This window comes from Trichosurus vulpecula, chromosome 5 (assembly GCF_011100635.1).
Source record: "Trichosurus vulpecula isolate mTriVul1 chromosome 5, mTriVul1.pri, whole genome shotgun sequence".
Taxonomy (NCBI): domain Eukaryota; kingdom Metazoa; phylum Chordata; class Mammalia; order Diprotodontia; family Phalangeridae; genus Trichosurus; species Trichosurus vulpecula.
In genome coordinates, this window is record NC_050577.1 from 18,985,832 (window position 1) to 19,006,054 (window position 20,223).

The 20,223-nt window shown below is 43.8% G+C and overlaps 1 protein-coding gene across 1 annotated transcript in view; it reads right to left on the minus strand.

The window, feature by feature from the left end:
* HIBADH (3-hydroxyisobutyrate dehydrogenase) overlaps positions 1 to 20,223 on the minus strand; it is a 154,433-nt gene that overhangs the window by 104,156 nt on the left and 30,054 nt on the right. The window contains exon 4 of the mRNA XM_036761607.1: positions 18,656 to 18,777. Coding sequence (XP_036617502.1) covers positions 18,656 to 18,777 — 122 coding nt within the window. The remainder of the gene's footprint in view (positions 1 to 18,655; positions 18,778 to 20,223) is intronic.

The following is a 20,223-nucleotide window of genomic DNA, read 5'->3' on the forward strand; positions in this document are numbered from 1 at the left end:
TACTCATGAAAAGACCAACCAACAGCCCCCTTTCAGAGTGTTTATCACTCACAGTCATGCTGTTTCTAAGGCTAAGAGCTAAGTGGGCACAAAATACTGCTGGCCCTTGTGAAATAAGCAGTGTTCCTAAAAGTAAACTATGGGAAACCACTAATAATTTTTAAATGTTCATTTTACTCAAAAGAATGCCAGATAGACCTTATAGAGATTTAGAAAACCTCCATTTACTTTCACTTAGAAGACTAGGGACCTCGAAAACACAGGGAGATCTTGGACAACCCTACCAGAGACACGTGGATGCATTTTACCAACTCTATTATCAGAGATTATGAACTTAGGCATAAAAGTGAAATTTCAAAAATCTCCCCCCAGTCTTCGTCTCCCTGAGTAGGCTGCAGGCAGGTTTGGTTGCGATTGGACGCCCCCTGGTGGCCCAGGCACCCCACCACCCACTGAGCAGCATCCTCTTGGCTTCCCTCTTCCCATAACTCCACTGAATGGACAGTGATCATTCCTACGGTGGTTGAATCACCATCCTATGGAAGCATTTGAGAATTCAAGACCTCGGGAAGTAGGCCCACGGGCATCTCCAACAAACAGACCTTCTCAGGGCACTTTCATTGTTACAGCTGACCCAGGACAAAACATCTCAGATCTTTAGAAAGTAGACAACCAGAAGTGTACTGGAGGTTTGAGCCTGATGATAAATGCTTACCAAGTGGGGGAGGGAGAGCTGCTGAGCGGCTTTGTAAAATTACACTGTATAATTAATTCCATGGTAAGAATGTTTTTATGGTGTGTTTTGGTGACCTTTTATTACCATCAAGTTCACAATGCTGGTGGCCTTCCTTTTAATCCCTCCGCAGACAAAGGCCCTAAATAAACACAGATCCCTTCCTGGGAAAAAGTCCACTCTGGTTAAATGGTAAGGAAATGAGTAAATCATTAGTAATCTTTAAAGCCGAAGCTATAAACTCAAGTTACCTTAAGTTAAAATGAAAGTGTCCGGCCAGAGTTTCAAAGTTCTGTCACAGATAGAAATCTCCAGCTCTCGACTCCAGACTAGGCGCCAGCTGATAAACAAACAATTTAAGTCCAGAGCTGGAGAGTTCCCAGCTTTTTCACTTAATGGCTTGGGCCCACAATATTTACTGCCTCCAGTTTTATTCTCACTTAGCTCTAAGAGGAAATTTAAACTCATCATTATCTCCAAGCCCAGGCGGCAGCAGAGGCTCACCTGGGCCGGCTCTTCTTGCTCCAGACCAGGTTGAGCCCCCACCAGAAGTGATGTAATAGTGTAAACTAATTAACTATAGTTTTAGGTTGACTTTTTAATAGGCTAAATAAATTTTGTTCAATATGGTTTATATTCCCACTTGGGGCAGTAATGATTCCAAAAAGTTTAACTTTATGGTTTCCAGTCCAAACTGCTAGTGAAAACTGAAAAGGACAATAGGATTACGAAGGAAAAAAATGACCTCTTGTCACGAGTCCTTAAGTATTATGACACATCACAGTTTGAGGACTTTTCTGTCTCCAATGTGCTCTTTGACTATTAGCTCCTGAGCATTGGCAGTGCTGGGGAAGGACGACCAAATGGCAGGGTTTACAGACCAGGAGAGATGGAAGGTCGCAATCCCTGAATACCAGCGTAGGTGCTTTAGTGTAAACGTGGGTAAGCTGTGCAGAACTTAAAAGGAGAGTCCAATTAAGCACCATAAGATAAAGCTATCACATATGCCCATGGGCTCTAAAAGGTTTTTTAAAAGCATGCTAGAATTATCAAGAGTTTTAAAAATAATATCTATGCAATGCCAGCACACCATCCCTTCCCCAAATGATGTGCTCCATTTTCAACAAATCGGCATCCGTATCCAAGGTTTTATTTTAGGATAGCTTATTCTAAAATCTGATTGACTGGGAGACACATGGTAAATGCACAAGATTCATTCTTTCCCTCTGTTTCTTACATACTTGTCTAATGAAAAGCCATTAGAGGAAAATGGTGATGGCCTAAAGTAAAGGGTTAATAAAACCCTGTAAAGCAAAGGTGGGGGGGGGGGGGGTTGGGAGGGGCGGAAGATTTTATTTCTCTCCCTTTAAAAAAAGTTTTATTAACCTGACTTGGCTAGAAAAGCTAATTAACTATTTTAACGTGTGCCAATACTCTATTCCTTTAAAATATGGATAAGTGCACTAAACAGCTGGTATTACTCCCAAGAAGGTATTACTCCTAAGAATAGGATGAATAACAGAAAAATGAAATACAGGTTTACCATCAACTGTTATAACCATAACTTCTTCATTTTTTCAATCAAAATTTATCTAGACTATTTCTATACATTTTAGAAGGGTCACAAGCATTCTCTACTTTTATTTTATGAAGCTGCAACCTCCAAAAAGAAAAGATGCTGGCTAATTTTGAAGGATTCTTAATGCCTGAATAAAGGCCAATCCATTCCCAGGAGAGAAATGTCCTTGTTCTCACATTGAGGCAGTGCAGAGGAACTGACAACATAAAACTGGAGGTAAACACACAAAATGTCTCCACTCGGGTCAGGCTGCGGTCACTTAGAGATAGAGAAGCGCCCATGATGCACTTGTCTGCCATGTTATCTAACTTGGCAATGAACTGTGGGCTGCAATTAACACATGCACTTCGATTTTAAATGTCCACAAATAGAGTGAGTAAAACGAAATCAAAATTCTGTGAGAAATAGACAGCCTAACTCCTGCCAGAACGTGCGTTGTGACGCCCTGACATTTGTAAGGGGACTCAAAGATATTTAAAGAAATCAGAATGAAACTGATAGATGATATTTTGATCACATGACAGGCAGCATTGTAAAATTCCTCATCTCCACTCCCCAGCCTCCAGTACCTTTTAGGGATCACACCAAAGACAACTACAGACATAAAACACACACAATACATGGAAAATAATTTCATGCTAATTAGAAACCACTGGACAGTTATAGAAAAATAAATTCCATATAATGAATATCTGTAGGAGATTGATTTGCTAGACCACTACATCACCCTACTAAAAAAGGTAGCCACTCTTGCATTACCCAAACAGAGCCGGTCGTGTCTGGTCTGTCCTACATCCTGAGTGGCAATTACAGGACATTAAAAATTCCCTGGGTTTAAACTTCAGGCTGGACCCCTGCCTCATCCACATGCTTCCCAGTCTAAGTATGGGGGGGAGGTAGGAAAGGGGGGAAGGAGAACCATGTCCCTGCACAGGACAAATTTTAGTAGTAATAATATAGTAGTAATCCCCCTAATTATTACAAGTTAGGAGACTGCTTTGCAACTAGAATTGGGGCTTCAGATTTAGGGGAAGAGGAAATGCAAATAGGCAGAAAGTATATACTGAAGGAAATTAATGAATTGAAACAATGTTTTCCAGGGCAAAACCTAGGTTAAAGTCAGCATCCTCACTTCTCATAATCTTCTCAAAAGGCAAATTATCAGAACTCCCTAAACAATCTTATCTTGGGCAGTCGTCTTTACTGGTATTAAGAGCTTATTAACAACTTATTTAAAGACACCAGTCTGGAAGCTCATGGAGAGGACCTCCTCCATTGCCAGAGAATGCTAATGGCTGCTGAGGGATCTATCTGCTTTTAGAATTGCTTACCACCTCTTTCTGGGACACTAGAACAAAGTACAGAAAATGCAATAGAAAAACCTAAGACTATATTATGTTATCAAAACAAGAGATGTAATGGATACAAAAGAAGAAATGTACGTTATGAGGAAATATTAATCACCATAACACAAAGAAACTCACTGTATTTTGGTTGATATGACCTAGATTTTAAAAGAACGGACCTGCTTGCTATACAAAACAGCAGGACAAATTTCTTCCCAAGAGTTCCCGGTGTCTAGGACAAAATCGGATGTATATAGAGAAGATAATGCTAACAGTGATCATCATTTTTGCAGATGGAGTTATTTTAGGATGTAACAAGAAATTTCAATGCTACCTAATGCTGCTTCAATTGAAATTATTAGGAATCATCAACTGGGACAATCACAATAGAAATCTCTAGAGTCTTCCCCATATCAAAATTTTAAAACTTTGATAATAATTAATTTGATGGGTATGAACGCAACTTTTTTCACAAGAAAGCAAGCTTAAATTTTCAATTTTAATGACTGCAACGAATGACCACATTACCTAATAATGCTAATAATAACTCATATTAATTATATTATTGCTGTCCTTTAACAGTATCCTATTGTGTTAAAACAGTGGAGAGAATTAAAAAACAGCCAGAGATAATCCTCCTTCCCCTCATATAGAATATAAAGGCCAAGCTCAGTTAAATGAAATTGGGTAAAATAATTTGCTTTTGGACAAAAATAGCATGTTTCTGCCTGAAGCCAAGTAAAACTGCCAAGTTATAAACCTAAGAAAGGTTTCTAATGGAAATGCCAACAAACCCTTAACAATCATGGCCCTATAAGGTGCCAAAATATCAATTATTTCGTTCTTGCGGACCCCTTGCCATAAATTAGATAGGGGGAGGGTGGAAAAAGTGATTTAGGTATCTGATTTAGTCAACGGTAAAAAACCAAGACTGAACACTTTATTTTAAAAACAAACATGGCATAGATCTAAGTAAAGTCTATAAGAGGCTTTTACCCTTAAAAATTTAGCAAGCGAGTCATACTTGAAATTCTTCAGAGCTTGTTAAATGCAAACTCCTTAATAAGCTTTGCTGCCTCCTGCTCACTATTCTAGAAATCTCTCAAACTGCACGATTAACCCAAGCAAACTAAAATGCAACAGAAATGCCAGATCTACGCGTAGCTATTCGTACACATACACAAACACACATCCATGCTCGGTTACTCAGTCTGGACACCGATTCGTACTGAAATTAGACTGTCTAGCCATCTCCCCAAAGATGGACAGCTCAGTTTCTGTTTCTACTCACGGCCTCTGGCGATCGTTGAACTCCTCAAGATTCGTTTCCATTGCAGTTCGGCTGGAAAAAGATGCCCTTGGAGCCCACAAGGTTCTTTGCTACTAACCACAAACACAAGAGTTTTCTCATTCACACTTTATACAGAAGAATGTGAGAAAGATTCAGCTTTAATCTGCCCAACTTCAAGCTGTCTGACCATGGTAGGATCCCTCCTCCACTCTAGGCCAAACTTATTTTTCCAGATAATTGTAAAAAGAATTAAATAAAGCCTAGGGCCACATAGTAGACCCTTGACAAACATTTCTTAAACTAGATTTAATTATTACCACCATACATCCAGTTACCTTTGTTTTGTGAGAAATTCAAAAGTATGATATAAGGTCACACGCATGGTTTTTAATTCCAGGTCAATTAAAATCATTATGTTCTTCAGCTAGAGACTAGTCTTATTCATGGTCAGTCATGTTACAAATATTTCCTGATAATCTTAAGTGGAGCTGACTGACAAAGTGCAGCTAACTCACAGGAATATGACTATTACTGGACAATGTCATGAAAAGCACATGTGTGCTAACAGTGGGTCACTAATGCCACCATACATAACCCTCAGGTCACAATAAAGTGACATATTTGTTGCCGATTAAAACTTAATGTAGAACCACAGAATTCTGGAACTCTAAGAGAACCAATATTCTCATATTTCAGAAGAAGCAGCTAAAATCTGAACAGGAGAAGTGTCCATTCCAAAACCAAAGACTCTCCAAGGCCCAGCTACTCTGGGGAAATCGCTCACACAACAATGGAACAAGCCCTGGGCCCAGAAATGACTGGGTTTAGGATGAGAGGGCAAGTATCTCAAACAAACCTCAATCCTGTATAACCCACGAGGCTCAGGACTCCACTGACCCACTGCCTCAACCATTAGGCAGCACAGGATGGTGGTATCTTCAACATAAATAGGGAAATCCAGAGGAGGCTCCAGTACAAGGGAAAGATACATTCCATCTTGGACATGTTAAGTCTGTGATACAGCACTGATGGTCAGGAGAGAGATCTGGTTGGGACAGAGATTTTGGATTCACCTGTGTAGGGATGATCATTCAACCCCCAGGAGCAGATGAGATCACCAAGAAAGAAGGGGAGGGGCATCTAAACCCAAACCTTAGGGGGCACACGTGGCAAAGGCCCGGATATGGATGGTGACCCGGCAAAGGAAGCTGGGGTGCAGTCAGACAGCTGGGAAGAGAGCCACGCAAAACAGAGGGATGTCTCAGAAACCAAGGAGGAGAGCTTCCAGCAAGCCCAGCTTTTGCCAGGCCACTTTCCCCGCACCACTTCCCATGGTTATCTCTTTCTCTCTCCTGTATGTGTACTGGGCACAGCATGTCATGGAAGGCAAGCTTCTTGAGGACAGGGATGGGGGGGGGGGGGTTGTTCTGTCTGTATCCTGAGCACCCAGCAGAGTGCTTTGTAATGTGCTAGCTAACAGGGGGATTGGATTGGAAACTGGAGTGGTCAAAGGTCAGAAAGCTGCCGAGCCACCGAGGAGGATGAAAAATGAGCCAATGTCATGGGAGTTAGCAATCAGGAATCACTGATAAGCTTAGAGAAAGACATTTCGGTCAAGTCTTCAGGTCAAAAGCCAAACAGCAAAGATCTGAAAAGTGGTGAGTGAGGAAGGAGAGGGAGATGGAAAACTTTGCGCAAGGCGGGTGTTGGCAGAAAGCTGGGCTGCTGCAGGACAACAGCTTAATGACATGGCAGACACAAGTTGGGGGGTTGATGGCACTTAGGAGGGGCTTAGTAAATGCCTATCGATTGACTAAGGGGAGGGGAATCTGGCTATGTTTGACGAAGGCAGTAGGGAAGGCCCCAATAGAGAAAGGAGAGTCCAATCGGAAGACGGCTCCCAGAGGAGAGGGGAGGTGAACCCCTGGCTCTGGTCAGAGAAAAGGCCTTTTCCTCAGTGACTGCAGCAAAGGAGGACAGATAGATGAAGGCAGAGAGGGGCTTTAAGGTGCAAAGCACAGAAGAGGGAGCTTCCACTTTCTCCTGAAGCCTCCTGCTTACAGAGAGGAAAGGACGAGGGAGCACTGGCCTCGGGGTCAGGGAGTTTGAATCCTGCCCCAGACACTTCCTAAACATGTGACCCTGGGCAAGGTATGGAACCTCTCTCAGCCTCAGTTTCCTCATCTGTAAAAAAGGGACAACAACAGTACCTCCCTCTCAGGGTGGCTGTGACGCTCCAAGGAGACAGCAAAGTGCAGTGTAAATATACTATAGGGAGTGAGCGTTAAAGGACTTAGAAATAAAAGAAATTTCAGAAGAGAATGTGAGGGGGGAACCCAAGTTTAAATCTCATCTACCTTTGTAGCAGCTGTGACCATGAGCAAGTCACGACCTCTCTGGCCTTCAATTTCCTTGTCTATGAAACAAGGGTCTCAGACCAGACTCTCTCTATGATCCTATAACTTAAAGAAGGCTTCTGTGCCGCTGGGAGAGCCAAGTCATGATTAGGTTGTCGTCAGGAGGCTGTGGACCCTTCTCCATCCTCAGACAAGGTAGATGATCGGGTCTGGAACTGGAAAGGCCTCAAATGAGATTAGAGGGTGGAGGGCCCCTCCCAGAACCTAACCCTAAAAACCCAGCTTTCTATCACCTACTGCCTTTTCTGCACCCCTCAAACTCTGCCCCCATTACTAAGCCTCTTTTCTTCTTCAAATAACTTTTTTTTACTGTGTATATACTTTTTATTTATTCATATGTGTAAATGTTGCAACCACCAGTAGAACAGAAGCTGTTTAAGGGTCTGGGGTGTTTCTTTTCTGCCTCTGAGCCTCAAGCTACCAGCACAGGCTTTGAGTATTTTTTTGGTCCAGCCTTGTAATTTCTCATTGGCCAAAGAAACTCCAGGAGAAGAGATCCCATCTGCCCAACAGATCAGCACCTTCTATGCCACTCACATTTGCACAGTCATCTGGAGCACTGAGAGGTCAAGGGCCTGGCTGAGGGTCTGTGTTGGTAAGCAAAATAGGCTCCTTAGCACTTAGTTCAACAAGTGCCCATGAAGAGTTTGGCTTTTGTTTGCTTTGAGTAATTCAGTGTATTTCATTGAGTCTTACTAAGTGCTAAGCCCCAGGCCCAAACCCCTATAAGGTGTAAAACCTTAGTGGGTGTGGATTGGCAACTAAGGTGGGGCCCAAGGTGGGGCTAACTCCAGGGAGGGCCTAGTTCACATGTCTGGGACAGCAGAGGCTTTTAGACCATGTGGGTTTAAGTCCGCCTCTTTGTGACAATTCTAGGTCATGTGGGTGAGTCGAATGTGTGACTCACCCCTGACCCTGAAAAAGATATAAAAACCAGGGGTTGGCTGTCTCTTCCTTGGAGCTCTTTGCTGCAGCAGTGGTGGCGCGTGACTCTGGACCAGCCCTTGTTCTGAGCTCCCGGCTGAACCTAGATGTTGGTAACTATGAATCTGTATTTGGTCTGTCTGTTGATGTTTGTAATTTGTTTGTAATTTGCTGTGAAGTTCAGCATGCTGGTCTCTTCCCCTGAACTAAGTGAATGATATTTGTGTGCTGAATTAAAGTAACCTTGTCAACCCCTTCACATAGCTTTCCTTATTAAAGCAGATCAAAAGAACCTGTGCTTTTGCAGCATGCTGGCAGCTTTCTGGATCTTACACCCCCACAGCAGCTGCTAGCCGGATTGTTAAAACAGGGTCTCAGACCCAGCCAGGGTCATCATCACCCAAGCCCCAACAATCCTGGATCAGGCTCTACTCCGGCTGCTCCCTATGCCAGGAAGCCCCTTTTACAATCACCAATGTCACCTCCTCCATAAAGTAAAGACTTAATTAATGTTTGTCAAATTGAGTAGGTCCCATAGTTGGACTAGAAGTGACCCTGAAGGACAAGCCTTACCCAAGATCCTACCCAGAAGAGGCACCTCCGTGGCCCCCCGCAGAAGCTCCTCACCGACGTTCTGCACAAGGGCCCTACTTGGACTTGAACTCATTTGATTACAAATTACTTTAATAGGATATGATAGCAAATTTCACTTATTTCTTTAGCTGATAAGATGCACAATGTTTACATTTCTTTTTCTTGAAATACAGTCTGAAATGTAGAAATGATTTCTGTGAATACCACTGAGAAGAAACCCTCATTTAAACTTTGCATTGCTTCAGAAGATAGAGGTAAAGCAAAGAATCTGATTTGTTACAACACTGGACTGCCATCTTCATCCTAAAAGTTAGAGAGATGTTCACACTTGCATTGCAAAGATTTAAAAAAAGGATCTGAATTTCAAAGTAAAAGAACTTTCATCTACAGGGAGAAATATTTTCATTCCCTTTAAGAGAAGGAAAAAAAAAAAAGAAAAGGGATAGACTTCCTGCCCTATAGATTTTTGTGGGAGCCACATAGGGCCTGTGAACACGGGGCACTTCTGCAGGCAGTGAGGGCTATGGTGAGCAGAGAGGAGTCTCTCCTTTCCCTGACTTTGCAGGGGAGCTGGCACCTTGGCAGTTCTCACCACTGAAGGTCATGCCGCATAGAGATGAATGAAGGCACCTGGAAAATGCCCATTGAGAGGTCATATGAGAGCTGCCTTCACTGGAAGTGGGGCTAAAATGACTCTGCCTAGCCCCAAGAACCCTGGGCAGCAGTGGCCAAGAGGCCCAGGATCCCAGACTATCATGAGTCCCCTTCGGAGGGAGCCACAGCCTGACAGGTGCTTGCTGGGGGACAGTGGATGAGGATTTTTGCTCAGGCACCACCTGAAGCTTAAGGTCTCTGAGGCCCCTCCAGGTCAAGATTCTGAGATCGAGGTTTCCATCCAAAGTCTGGGCTAGAACTTCCTAGCCAACAACTCCTCAGGCCTCTCCCACCATCATCTGGCTCCTGATTCCCTGCAGAGAGCCCAGAAAACTGACAGGGCATGCTAATGTAAATCAACCTGAAGAGGGAAAGGGGCAATGGGGTGCCCAGGCACTGAAGCCTACTGCTGCCAAACCCCAATCTCAAAAGGGAGAGGATTTCCTCCCATGATAGGGGAGTAATAGGCATAAAAACAGAGCTATGCTTCTTTTCATTTCACCGAGAACCTATTTCATGGACAACAGCTTTAGGCCATTGATACTCAAAGAGACCACTGTGAGATAGGAGACCACAGGGCAGGATTTACAGTGTCACCTGGTCAAGAAATGCTTTCCGATCTGATTAAAAATGAGAGCTTTCACGGACCAGACATAAATGCAAACTGCCAGCACAAAATAACTACTGCACCTGGAGCATGAGGAAAGCAGCCAATTTTCCCCACTATGGGAAACGTTTTCTGGAAATTTTATTACTGAGATTATTTACATGCGTTTTTATTATATTAGACTTTTCATGAAATGAGGGATTTTTTTAAGAACTATTTTTTAAAAAACTAACAGCAAAGATAAATACCAAGCACAACTTATTTCAAGATGTTAACAAAACCGCCCAAAGAAGAATACTTCTAAGAAAATCTAAAATTTGTCAGCTAATGAAAGTCATCTGAATTACTCAATACTCCAGTAAGGCCACTAAGAGAACACAGTCAAGCTGAAAAACCCTCTTATTCCATAGAATGAGTTATCAATTACTCACATAGAGCGACAGCCATGTGGAAAATGTGTAACAAATTCCAGCAACTCCATGGTCAAGAACAGGGAGAAGGCAAAGCTTGAGAATCCAATCTGAGATGGTTGGCAGTTGGCTGTCTGTCTGGGTCTGTCTGTCTAGCACAAGGTAAGCTCCTGGTGGGCAGCAGTGAGCTCATTTGTTTCTATTTGTAAACTGAGAGCTTAAGAAATGATTTATATATACCTAGGCAGCTAAGTGGTGTTCAGATCCTGCTAGAGACACACAGAAGCTACGTGACCCTAGTCAATTAACCTCTCTCTGCCTCTGCTCCCTACCTCCTAGGGCTGGTGTGAAGATAAATGGAGATAATCTTTGTAAAGCCCTTTCCAAACCTTAAAGTGCTCTACAAATGCTCCCTATTGCTATCATTAACCATTTCTGGCCCAGCATGGAACATTTTCAGTGGCGCTCCCCCATACCTGGAATGCACTCCCTCCTTATCTCTGACTCCTGGCTCCCTTCTCCAGCCCCTCTTCACTCCAGCGCCTTCCCTCTGCTGACTCTTTCCAATTTATCCTCAATATAGCTTGTTTGCATATTAGAGAGTAAGCTCCCTGACGGCAGGGCATTTAGCATGGTTCCTGGAACATAGTAAGCCCTCAATGTTTATTGACTAATTGATTGACAAGGTCATTCGCAAAATACTACAGAGAAAGGAGACAAAAAAAAACAGCAAAAATAAGCTACTGGAGAGAGCAGTGTGTCCGACTTACCTAAACCAGAGAATCCCAAAAGCATTTTTAGGAAAAAGAGCAACACGTAGACATGAAACAAAACTGATTCTATATCAGAAACAAAAACAAAAAACAAAAAATTATCAACGAAAATAAATATTTAACTTTTGTAAAAGAAATGAAATGGATTCTCTGCTGCCGCATTTGTGTCCAAAGTACTGTTTACAGAAGGGAGAATGGCTCAAGAAGAGGAGCCAGATGAGGGGCTGGACCTGACTTCCTATAACATGCAACATCCCCCTAAAAGGAGTCAGGAATCGATTTCTGGGTCTCAAAAGAGAGAAAGTTTCCATAAGAAAGGATTACAAATGATGTTTTCACCCAAACAAAAAAAGTTGCTAATCACCGACCAATGCTGGCTTCCACCAAATCGATTGGTCTATGGAGATCATGTTATTAACAATATGAGACAGAATCAAAGCATCCTGGATTTAAAGCAAGCAGGAACCTTAGAGATCATCTTCTCCAACTTCTTAACACAAAAAAAGGGGAAGACTTGAGAGACTGACGTAAGGTCACAGAAGAAGAAAAGATTCAAACTCAGGACCTCTGAAAAATAAAACGATAACCTCAACAACAACAAAAAGACAAATTATCTTTAAGAAGTCAAGATTTATTGATTAATGCGGGTCATGAAGAGGGAAAGTAGAGATTGCAACTTCTCAATGCAGACTCTGAAAACTGAGCCCCTACCAAATACCAGGCGAAACACGACTGGCCAGACTTAGGCATGAGGAGCGTGTTACCTTTTATAACATGACAGACGACGAATCCCCAGCATGCAACTGCAGACCTGGAAATAGCCTTCAGAATCGCCAAATAAACTGCGCTGAAACCCAACCGCTCCCCCAACAGAGCTGCTGTCCAGTCACACAGATGCAGCAGCGATCCAGACCAACATAAGAAGATTTTAAGAGATGTCACCATGACAAAGGCTAACAGAGTTCAAACTACGTGGGACAAAAAGTTTTCAAACAATAAAGACCTCACTGAAGAAATGAAAATCATGTCACTACCATCATCCTTCCTCCCACTAAACTGTCCCAAAGATGCTTTCAGTGAGCCTAAAAAAGACACACATGCAATGCAGGACCTTTGTTCAAGTCTAAAAAGCCGTTATTTTATCCACCTGTGCCACAGTCCACAGATTATAATTAAAAGAACAGCAGTACAGCAACTAGTCCCAGGACCGTTTCTATCTGAACTCCGTTGAAAAAGATGAGAAGACCAGGATGAGAATAACAATACATTCCCCTTCAAACATCTGTGATTTCATTGGCATGGGAACTCCTTCCACCGAAACACACTGCAACCCATCTAGAACTTACAGTCTCAGGGCAGCTAGGTGGCGCACTGAGTAGAGCACCAGCCCTGGAGTCAGGAGGACCTGAATTCAAATCCAGCCTCAGACACTTGACACATTTACTAGCTGTGTGACCTTGGGCAAGTCACTTAACCCCAATTGCCCTGCCCCCAAAAAAAGATTTAAAAAAATAGAACTTACAATCTCAAGGAATTAGCTGAAATTTAGAAAATCGAGTAATTTATCCATAAGGACACAGCTAGTTTCAGAAGCAGGATTTGAACCCAGGTGTTCCTGACTCCAAGTCTTCTACTCTAAGCACTACAGAAGCAATGTCAAACATATGGCCCACAACCCTCCTGTGTGTGGCAGGAACCAAACAGAAAAGTAACTGGGAAATATTTAAAAAATAAAAATATTACAAAAATAGGTAACATAACATTTTAAAAATAAGTCAACATGTACCCACTGGGATGCTTATATAAGGATTAGCAGCCCCATTTCTCTGTGACTCTGAACCCCTGCACTACCCCAGGCTGCCTCTCCGTTAAGAGCAGTTTAATTCACAGAGCACTTGAACGAGTTTTTTACACACATTGTCTCATCTGATCCTTGAAACAACTCTGTGAGGCAGATGCCACAGGTATCACAAAACCCATCTTACAGATGAAGAAATTGAAACTGAGACCAGTGAAGGGAGCTGTCCATGGTCAGAGGGCCAAGAAGTGGCCGTGGCAGGGTTCAGGGTTGAGCTTTTATGGTGAATTTCTATAGCAAACTCCTTTTTTTGGTTATACAGTTGACTAAAAAGCGAAGTAAATATGAGATTTTGATATCAATGTTTTGACTTTAAGAAAGCATTTGATTCATCGAAGCAAAATTCTGCTTTCAAGGGTCTTTTTAAAGTCTTTCTCCTGTGAAATTCAAAATGATCCAGCACTCCAGGACAACAGGACCATACACAGTTCAACAATCTACTGAATCCTACCAACAACTGAGGGGTCAAGCATTTATGCTTGCCATGGGCGTTATAGAAAGTGTCCAACATCAGGTTCAATGAAAAAAAAATTTCCCATCAGTCTTTCAAAAGCTATTTTTTGTAGTTCATAATTAAATGCATTAAGTCCCTAACCATTATAAAGCCTCCTTGGTGAAATCCAGACTAATGCAAAAGAAACTGGCCTAACCATTCACAGTGAAAAAATATCCGATGAAAAATACAGACTGCCAAAACTATAATACACAACCAGCTGGGAAGCCCAAATTAGTCCATCAATGAAAGTGTCTTGGACAAGCACAACAGATGGATAATTGTTTGGGACAAACTGAGGAAGAGAGCTGGCTAGATTTCATTTAGTAATCATTCAATGCTTTTAATGACCCTAAATTATTTGTAACAACCACAGCATCCCTTTGTACGGTGGGAAGTAGTATCCGGCCCCTCCACTCCCTTCAGGTTAGGCTGTTCATTCTTCAAAGGCATTCAGAACTTTCTGGAAACTTGGTTGACTCATAAGACATATAAGCCCAGATTCTAGCCACCATCAGAGTCCAGAGGAGGTGCCCAGAGGAAGCACCAGGAGCTCTGAGACTTGACTGGTGGGTCATGGAAGGTAACTCAGAATGAGACAAAAAATCAGCTGAATCAACCTGAGTTGGCTTTCAATGCTTAACCTTGTTGAAGATACTTTTCCTGCTATGACTAAAAATAAAAAATGAAAAATAAAACAATACCTCTTCTTGCGAACTGTTTAGTGTGTCTCCTTTTGTTTCAACACAAAACCTAATCTGGGAGAGGACTGTCCTGAGGGAGGCCCAGGCCAGAACACTCTGTAACCCAATGTTGCTCTGACTCCACACCACAGAACACAATGATCACAGGACTAAGAGGGCAGATAATTCAAGTGGCGATGGAAGGGCCATGGCGGGCAGAAGCAGGCGCCGGCATGGCCCCATCAATGACCTGCCTGGAACACCCGGCACAAAAGCCATCTCTGAGGAAATCTAGACTGAAAAAGGGAATGGAACAGTCACATACTGATGACAGAACTGAACAAACTGAATGGCCCAATGAGAGCCTTGTGACTCAAGAGATCTGGGTGTTGGCTGGGTGAAAGGTACGCCCATGCTGAGGACGTGCTCTCTCACGGCAGATCAATGGCAGACCGTTGTGGTCTGACTTATCTGACAGTACAGACTTACCCACATTCAGAATACCTTCTCCTCAGTTTTCCAGAGTACCCCGCTTTATCATCATTTCTCTTTTTGTTCCAAAAGGGGGCAAAGAGAAAGTGAACCAAAGTGGGAAATGAAGCACAAGGAACCTGAGGATGTAAATGGAAGATGACTCAAAGGGAGTTGAACGATGAGGTCCTGATGAGAGCACAGAACCTGCCTCCACACACAAGGGAGAGGTTAGGGGCACAAGCAAGAGTGTAAGAATGTCATGTTCTGGTTTGCTTTTCTGTGTCACAGATTTGAGTCTAGTCTGGAGCGGGTCAGAAATGACAACGTAGAGAAAGGCATCGATGAGGCGCTTCCAAAAATAAACGTGACCATTCCTCAATGTAACAGTGAGGTGGCCAGGTCCTCAGGCCCCACTAACTTACAGATGGTGCTTTTTATAATTCAGACCAAGAGAAAATGGGTCCTTCTGTGACCTTCTGCCACCCAGGGTGCCTGGCCATTCCATTAAGTACACGCATCAAGTCTCTTCTTGTTGTTTTGCCTGACACGAATTTCCTTTAATGTACACCGTGACAGATGAGGGGGGGATGTCAGGCACCAGGGAGAAGGCCCCAGTCTTCACTGATGTTTTCTCTTCTATCACTGGACTGGGAAGGAAGAGCAAAAACGGTTAAAGGGGGCTGAGACTCCAGCTTGATCAGTTGGCAAGCATTTTGTGAGGACATGCTCCATGCCGGGCCCTGTGAGAGGACAAAACGAAATCATCTCTGCCCTCACAGACCCAGCAGCCAGCTCCAAGGCCTGTGCCAAAACCAACTACATCCTTGGGCAGTGGAAGAACCCACAGCCAAGCTATCACGCTTCTGCTGGTCCTCTTGAAAAGATGGCTACACATGTTATCTCCCTGGAGAGAAGGCCAAGAACAATTTCCTTCTCACTGCCATCTGCCCAGGGCCTAACCCAGTGCCCGTTACCCAGGAGACACTTTAGAAATGTGTGCTGATCAGCTGACTGATGGCGAAGAACAGCAGATGCCAGAGGACTGGTCTCCATTTTTAAAAAGCCAAGAGAATGGAACCTGTAAACTCCATTCTTTTGAACCTGACTGGAGCCCTGAAAAAATGTAGACTGGATCATGAAAAGAGGATCTGTGGTTCTTGAGAAAGAGAACAGGCTTCATCGAGAGGAGGTCAGACTGACAATGAGCCACGTTTCTTGCCTCTTGACAGAGGTGGTGATCCACAGGGGCAGAAGAGCATATACACATTCAGGTGTGTCCAACACTGTACTTATCTTGTTCCTGGAGATGGTTCTGCTGGGAGTCGTGGGGGAAAGACAGTAATATATTTTTAAAAGAGCATCAGTAAGACACTTTTAAAAATCATGCTTAGCTGGGGGCAGCTAGGTGGCGCAGTGAGTAGAGCACCAGTCCTGGAATTAGGAGGACCTGAGTTCAAATCCAGTCTCAGACACTTGACATACTTACTAGCTGTGTGACCTTGGGCAAGTCACTTAACCCCACTTGCCCTGCCCTCCCTTCTCAAAAAAAAAAAAAAAAATCACGCTAAGCTACTTCTTTTTTCCCCACAGGTTATTAGAGCAGTTGATCAGGGAAGGGTGACAAGCACAGTATATCTAAATATAAGCCAAGCACTTAACGAAGGATCTCAAGCTATCCTTTCCTTAACCAATCAGTTGGTCGAGCAACAAGAATTTATGAGGCGTCTACTATGTGCCAAGCAGCGAGGGTATGACCGTAAAAGCCTTAGATAACGCATTTTGGTGGATTGTAAATGGTCTAGATGATATTTTAGGATGGACACTGATGAAATGGACAGCTCCCTGGTTGCTTTCCGAGGATAATCAAAGGGGTACACAGGCTGGTTGAAGGAACTGGGTAGATTTAACCTGAAGAAGAGATGCCCTTGAGGGATGTGGGATGTGATAAATGCCTTCCAATGCTGAAAAGGCCATCATGTGAAAAAGGGATTCCATTGTTTCTGCTCAGTTCCAGGAGAAGAAGGAATAGGAGACAGAAGATGACAAGTGTAAGATGGAGGGTCCCCAAAAATGCAACGTCCCCAAAAGGAGAACTAGATGGTCTTGGAGGAAGCGGATAGCCCTTCGCTGGAGGGCTGCATGCAAAGGCCGGGATGTTGCGGAAGGGATTCTCATCCTAGGCTGGGCCAGAATGGAAGGCCACTGAGGCTCTGCCCACCTCAGATTCTGTGACTTTGTGCCAGGCCCACAAACGGACAGAATGGGAGGAATGATCTTGACAAAGGGCTGACACCAGACTCAGCTCCAGCAAGGAGAGAGACAGCCTGCATGGACTCATGGAAGCACGCCATCAGAAATAACCCACAGTTCAGTTAACTGAAATACATGGTAAGTTAAAGGGAGAAGCAGAAAACAGACTGCAACAACAGACAGGGATACAAGAGCCTGACTGTCAGTACCTGAAACGCTCGGAAACACCTTTGTTCAACCCCATGGGCAACAGACAACCAAGGTAGATCTTGGAACAGACGTAGTCAGGCCTGTGCATTAGGAACCTTCTTTTGGCAGATACATGAAGGATGAAGGGCAGGGTGGCAGAGGGGACAGAGAGCTGGCCTTGGAGCCAGGAAAGCCCAAGGTTAAGGCTGACTTCGACCCAGGCTGGCTGTGCAACCCCAGCTAAGTGAGTTAGGTGTCCAAGACGTAAGTTGCAGAGAAAGTGCCAACCAATATTAGCAGAGGGTATTTCCTCATCTGGGAGTTCCCTCTACCACAAACATCACAGGTCCCATCCCAGGCCCTAGTCTGGCCCTTCTGTGGCCAGACTACAGTGATGAGAAATTGGAGGCAGAGACCAATCAGGCAAGAAGCGAAGAGGCCCTGAACAAGGGTACTGCCAGGGTGAGTGGAAAGGGAGGCATCAAGTACTGAGTTGTATACCTAAAAGCCAGTTAATAAAAATCAAGGCAACTCCAAAAGTCCCTAAGGGATTGCTTTTAAAATTTTTCACTTCAACAAATGACATCAACTTTCCAATAACTGCAGTGACACTACAAGGCATCAGGACTACTAAGCAGTCTAATTATAAAAGTACTGAACATACCAAAGCAGACCCCTCAAGATGGGAGGCGTGGCTGTTACAAGTGATCCGATCCATGCACCTGTTCCCGCCCTAGGCCATTTTAGAGCATAGATTCCAAACTTTTGGGACAGCCCTTCACTTACCCGCATTTATAAGTCAACCCACCTTGTCACAAAGGGCTGGGGGGCACAGTTTTGCTTCACATAAATTAAGAGGCTGGGAAACTAAGAGTTCTAAATAATCCTTGAGACAAGGGGCAGTGGGAGGAGCTGATGCCCTGGGTTATTCTAAAGCCAGGAGGGGCAACTCCTGCTGCTACAGACATACAGGCAGGTAGGAAGACAGGCAGGGAAGCAGACAGAGACAGGAAGACAAGAGAGACAGGCAGGAAGTCAGACAGGCAAGCAGACAGAAAGGCAGGCAGACAGGAAGACAGACAGGCAAGCAGAAAGACAGACAAAGACATACAGGCAAGCAGACAAGAAGACAGAGAGACAGGCAGGAAGTCAAACAGGCAAGTACACAGACAGACAGGCAAGCAGACAGGCAGGTAGATAGACAGACAGACAGACAAGCAGACAGGCAGGTAGACAGAAAGATAGCAGGAAGACAGATAGGCAAACAGACAGCAAACAGGCAGACAGACAGGAAGACATACAGGCAAGCAGATAGGCAGCCAGGCAGGCAGGCAGACAAAGAGGCAGGCAGAAAGGCAGGTATCTATAACTACTACTCACCACCAGAAACAGGGCTATCCATGAAAACTGCTCCCATTTTTTCAACTTCCTTTGCCAGCTCTTTTGACACCGCAGGGTCAATCGTACTGGAATCTATTAGTAAAGAGCCCTTCTTCACTTTCCTAAGAAACACAATAAAAAAAACCTGTTATTTTCTGTTCTGAGTGGACACTTCACGTTAAAAACACATGGAATTAGCATTTTTACCAATCATTCCAAAGTAACGAAGCAAATTAAGCCAAATTAAAGGGCGCTCCCCAGTGACAGGCCGTTCTCCCGCTCTCTGGAAAGAAAAAATAGCCACGCACATAAACAACGAAGGCAATGAGTCTCACTGACGTTGGTTTAAAAAAAAAGTGAGACGATGTGATCCTAACTAAAGTGAACGCAAGTAGAGGAAACCAGCTTCTTCGGCCTACACCGGCCACGGGTACAAATTTCACATTGCTATATACAATTTCTCCCAGGTAAACTATGCATGACAGAGAGACAGAGAGAGAGACTGAGGGAGTGAGGGAGGAGAGACAGAGAGAAGAGGAGGAGGGAAGGGGAAGCGGGAGAAGGAAAGAGGAAAAGCGCCCTTCTACCGGCTTGGGCAGAGCAACCTCCTTTTATTTTTGGCATTGCAGTGTTTTTGAAATAATGACAAAAGCAACTAGCTGAAAGGGAAAGGAACAGGCAAATAAATCTGGTGATCCCATAGAGAGTCGTCATTTTGTTTTTCATTCTCCTTGGTGAATGAACATAAAAAGGGACAAGAAAACAATCCATTTCCGTGACATTTTCTCTCTAGTGGTTCCCCTTTCTGCAACAACAGAGGAAGCAGGGTTTCTAACTACCGTGGGGCCGCTAGGGGGCGCCACAGTGCACAGAAGCCCCAAGTTCAACTCCAGCCTCAGACATTTACTGGTTGAGGGATCCCGAGCTAGAGCCTTTAAAAAAATAACCTGTGTATGCCTCCACTTCCTCATCTGTAAAATATGGCTAATAAAAGCCCTCCCTGCAATTCTGTGGGGAGGATCTTCAGATCATATTTGCCATGAGCTTGGGAAATCGTAAAGTGCAATCTAGTGCAAGCTGCCATTGTGAACAAAAATAAAGCAGAACATTTCTCTTCAGGTGATTCCCACAGATCTATCGCTATTAATGCCTCTGTCCACTGCCCAAAAATCCCTTCCTCCCTCATTAGCTCAGAGCCATCATCACCCTCTCTGGTGGGAGAAGGGCCAGAGCCCCTGAGGTAAGGAGGATGCGACAGCTGTAAGAAGCAAAATTGTTTTCACCAAGAATTCACATCCAATTATACAGTGGAATCTAAGACACAAAATCTGGCTTGACAAGTTTCTCTAGAACACACCTGCTCTGGATTTGTAGGGCTAGCCAAGCTAGATTGCGCAATCTACAGTATTGTGTGTATTTGTTTTTGGTTTTCAACACTCCCTTTTATAAATTTTGAGTTCTACAATTTTCCCCTCCCCCCTTCCAAGGACAGCGTGCAATCTGATATAAGCTATACATGTACAATCATATTAAACATAGTTCCACATTAGTCACGTTGGGAAAGAAGA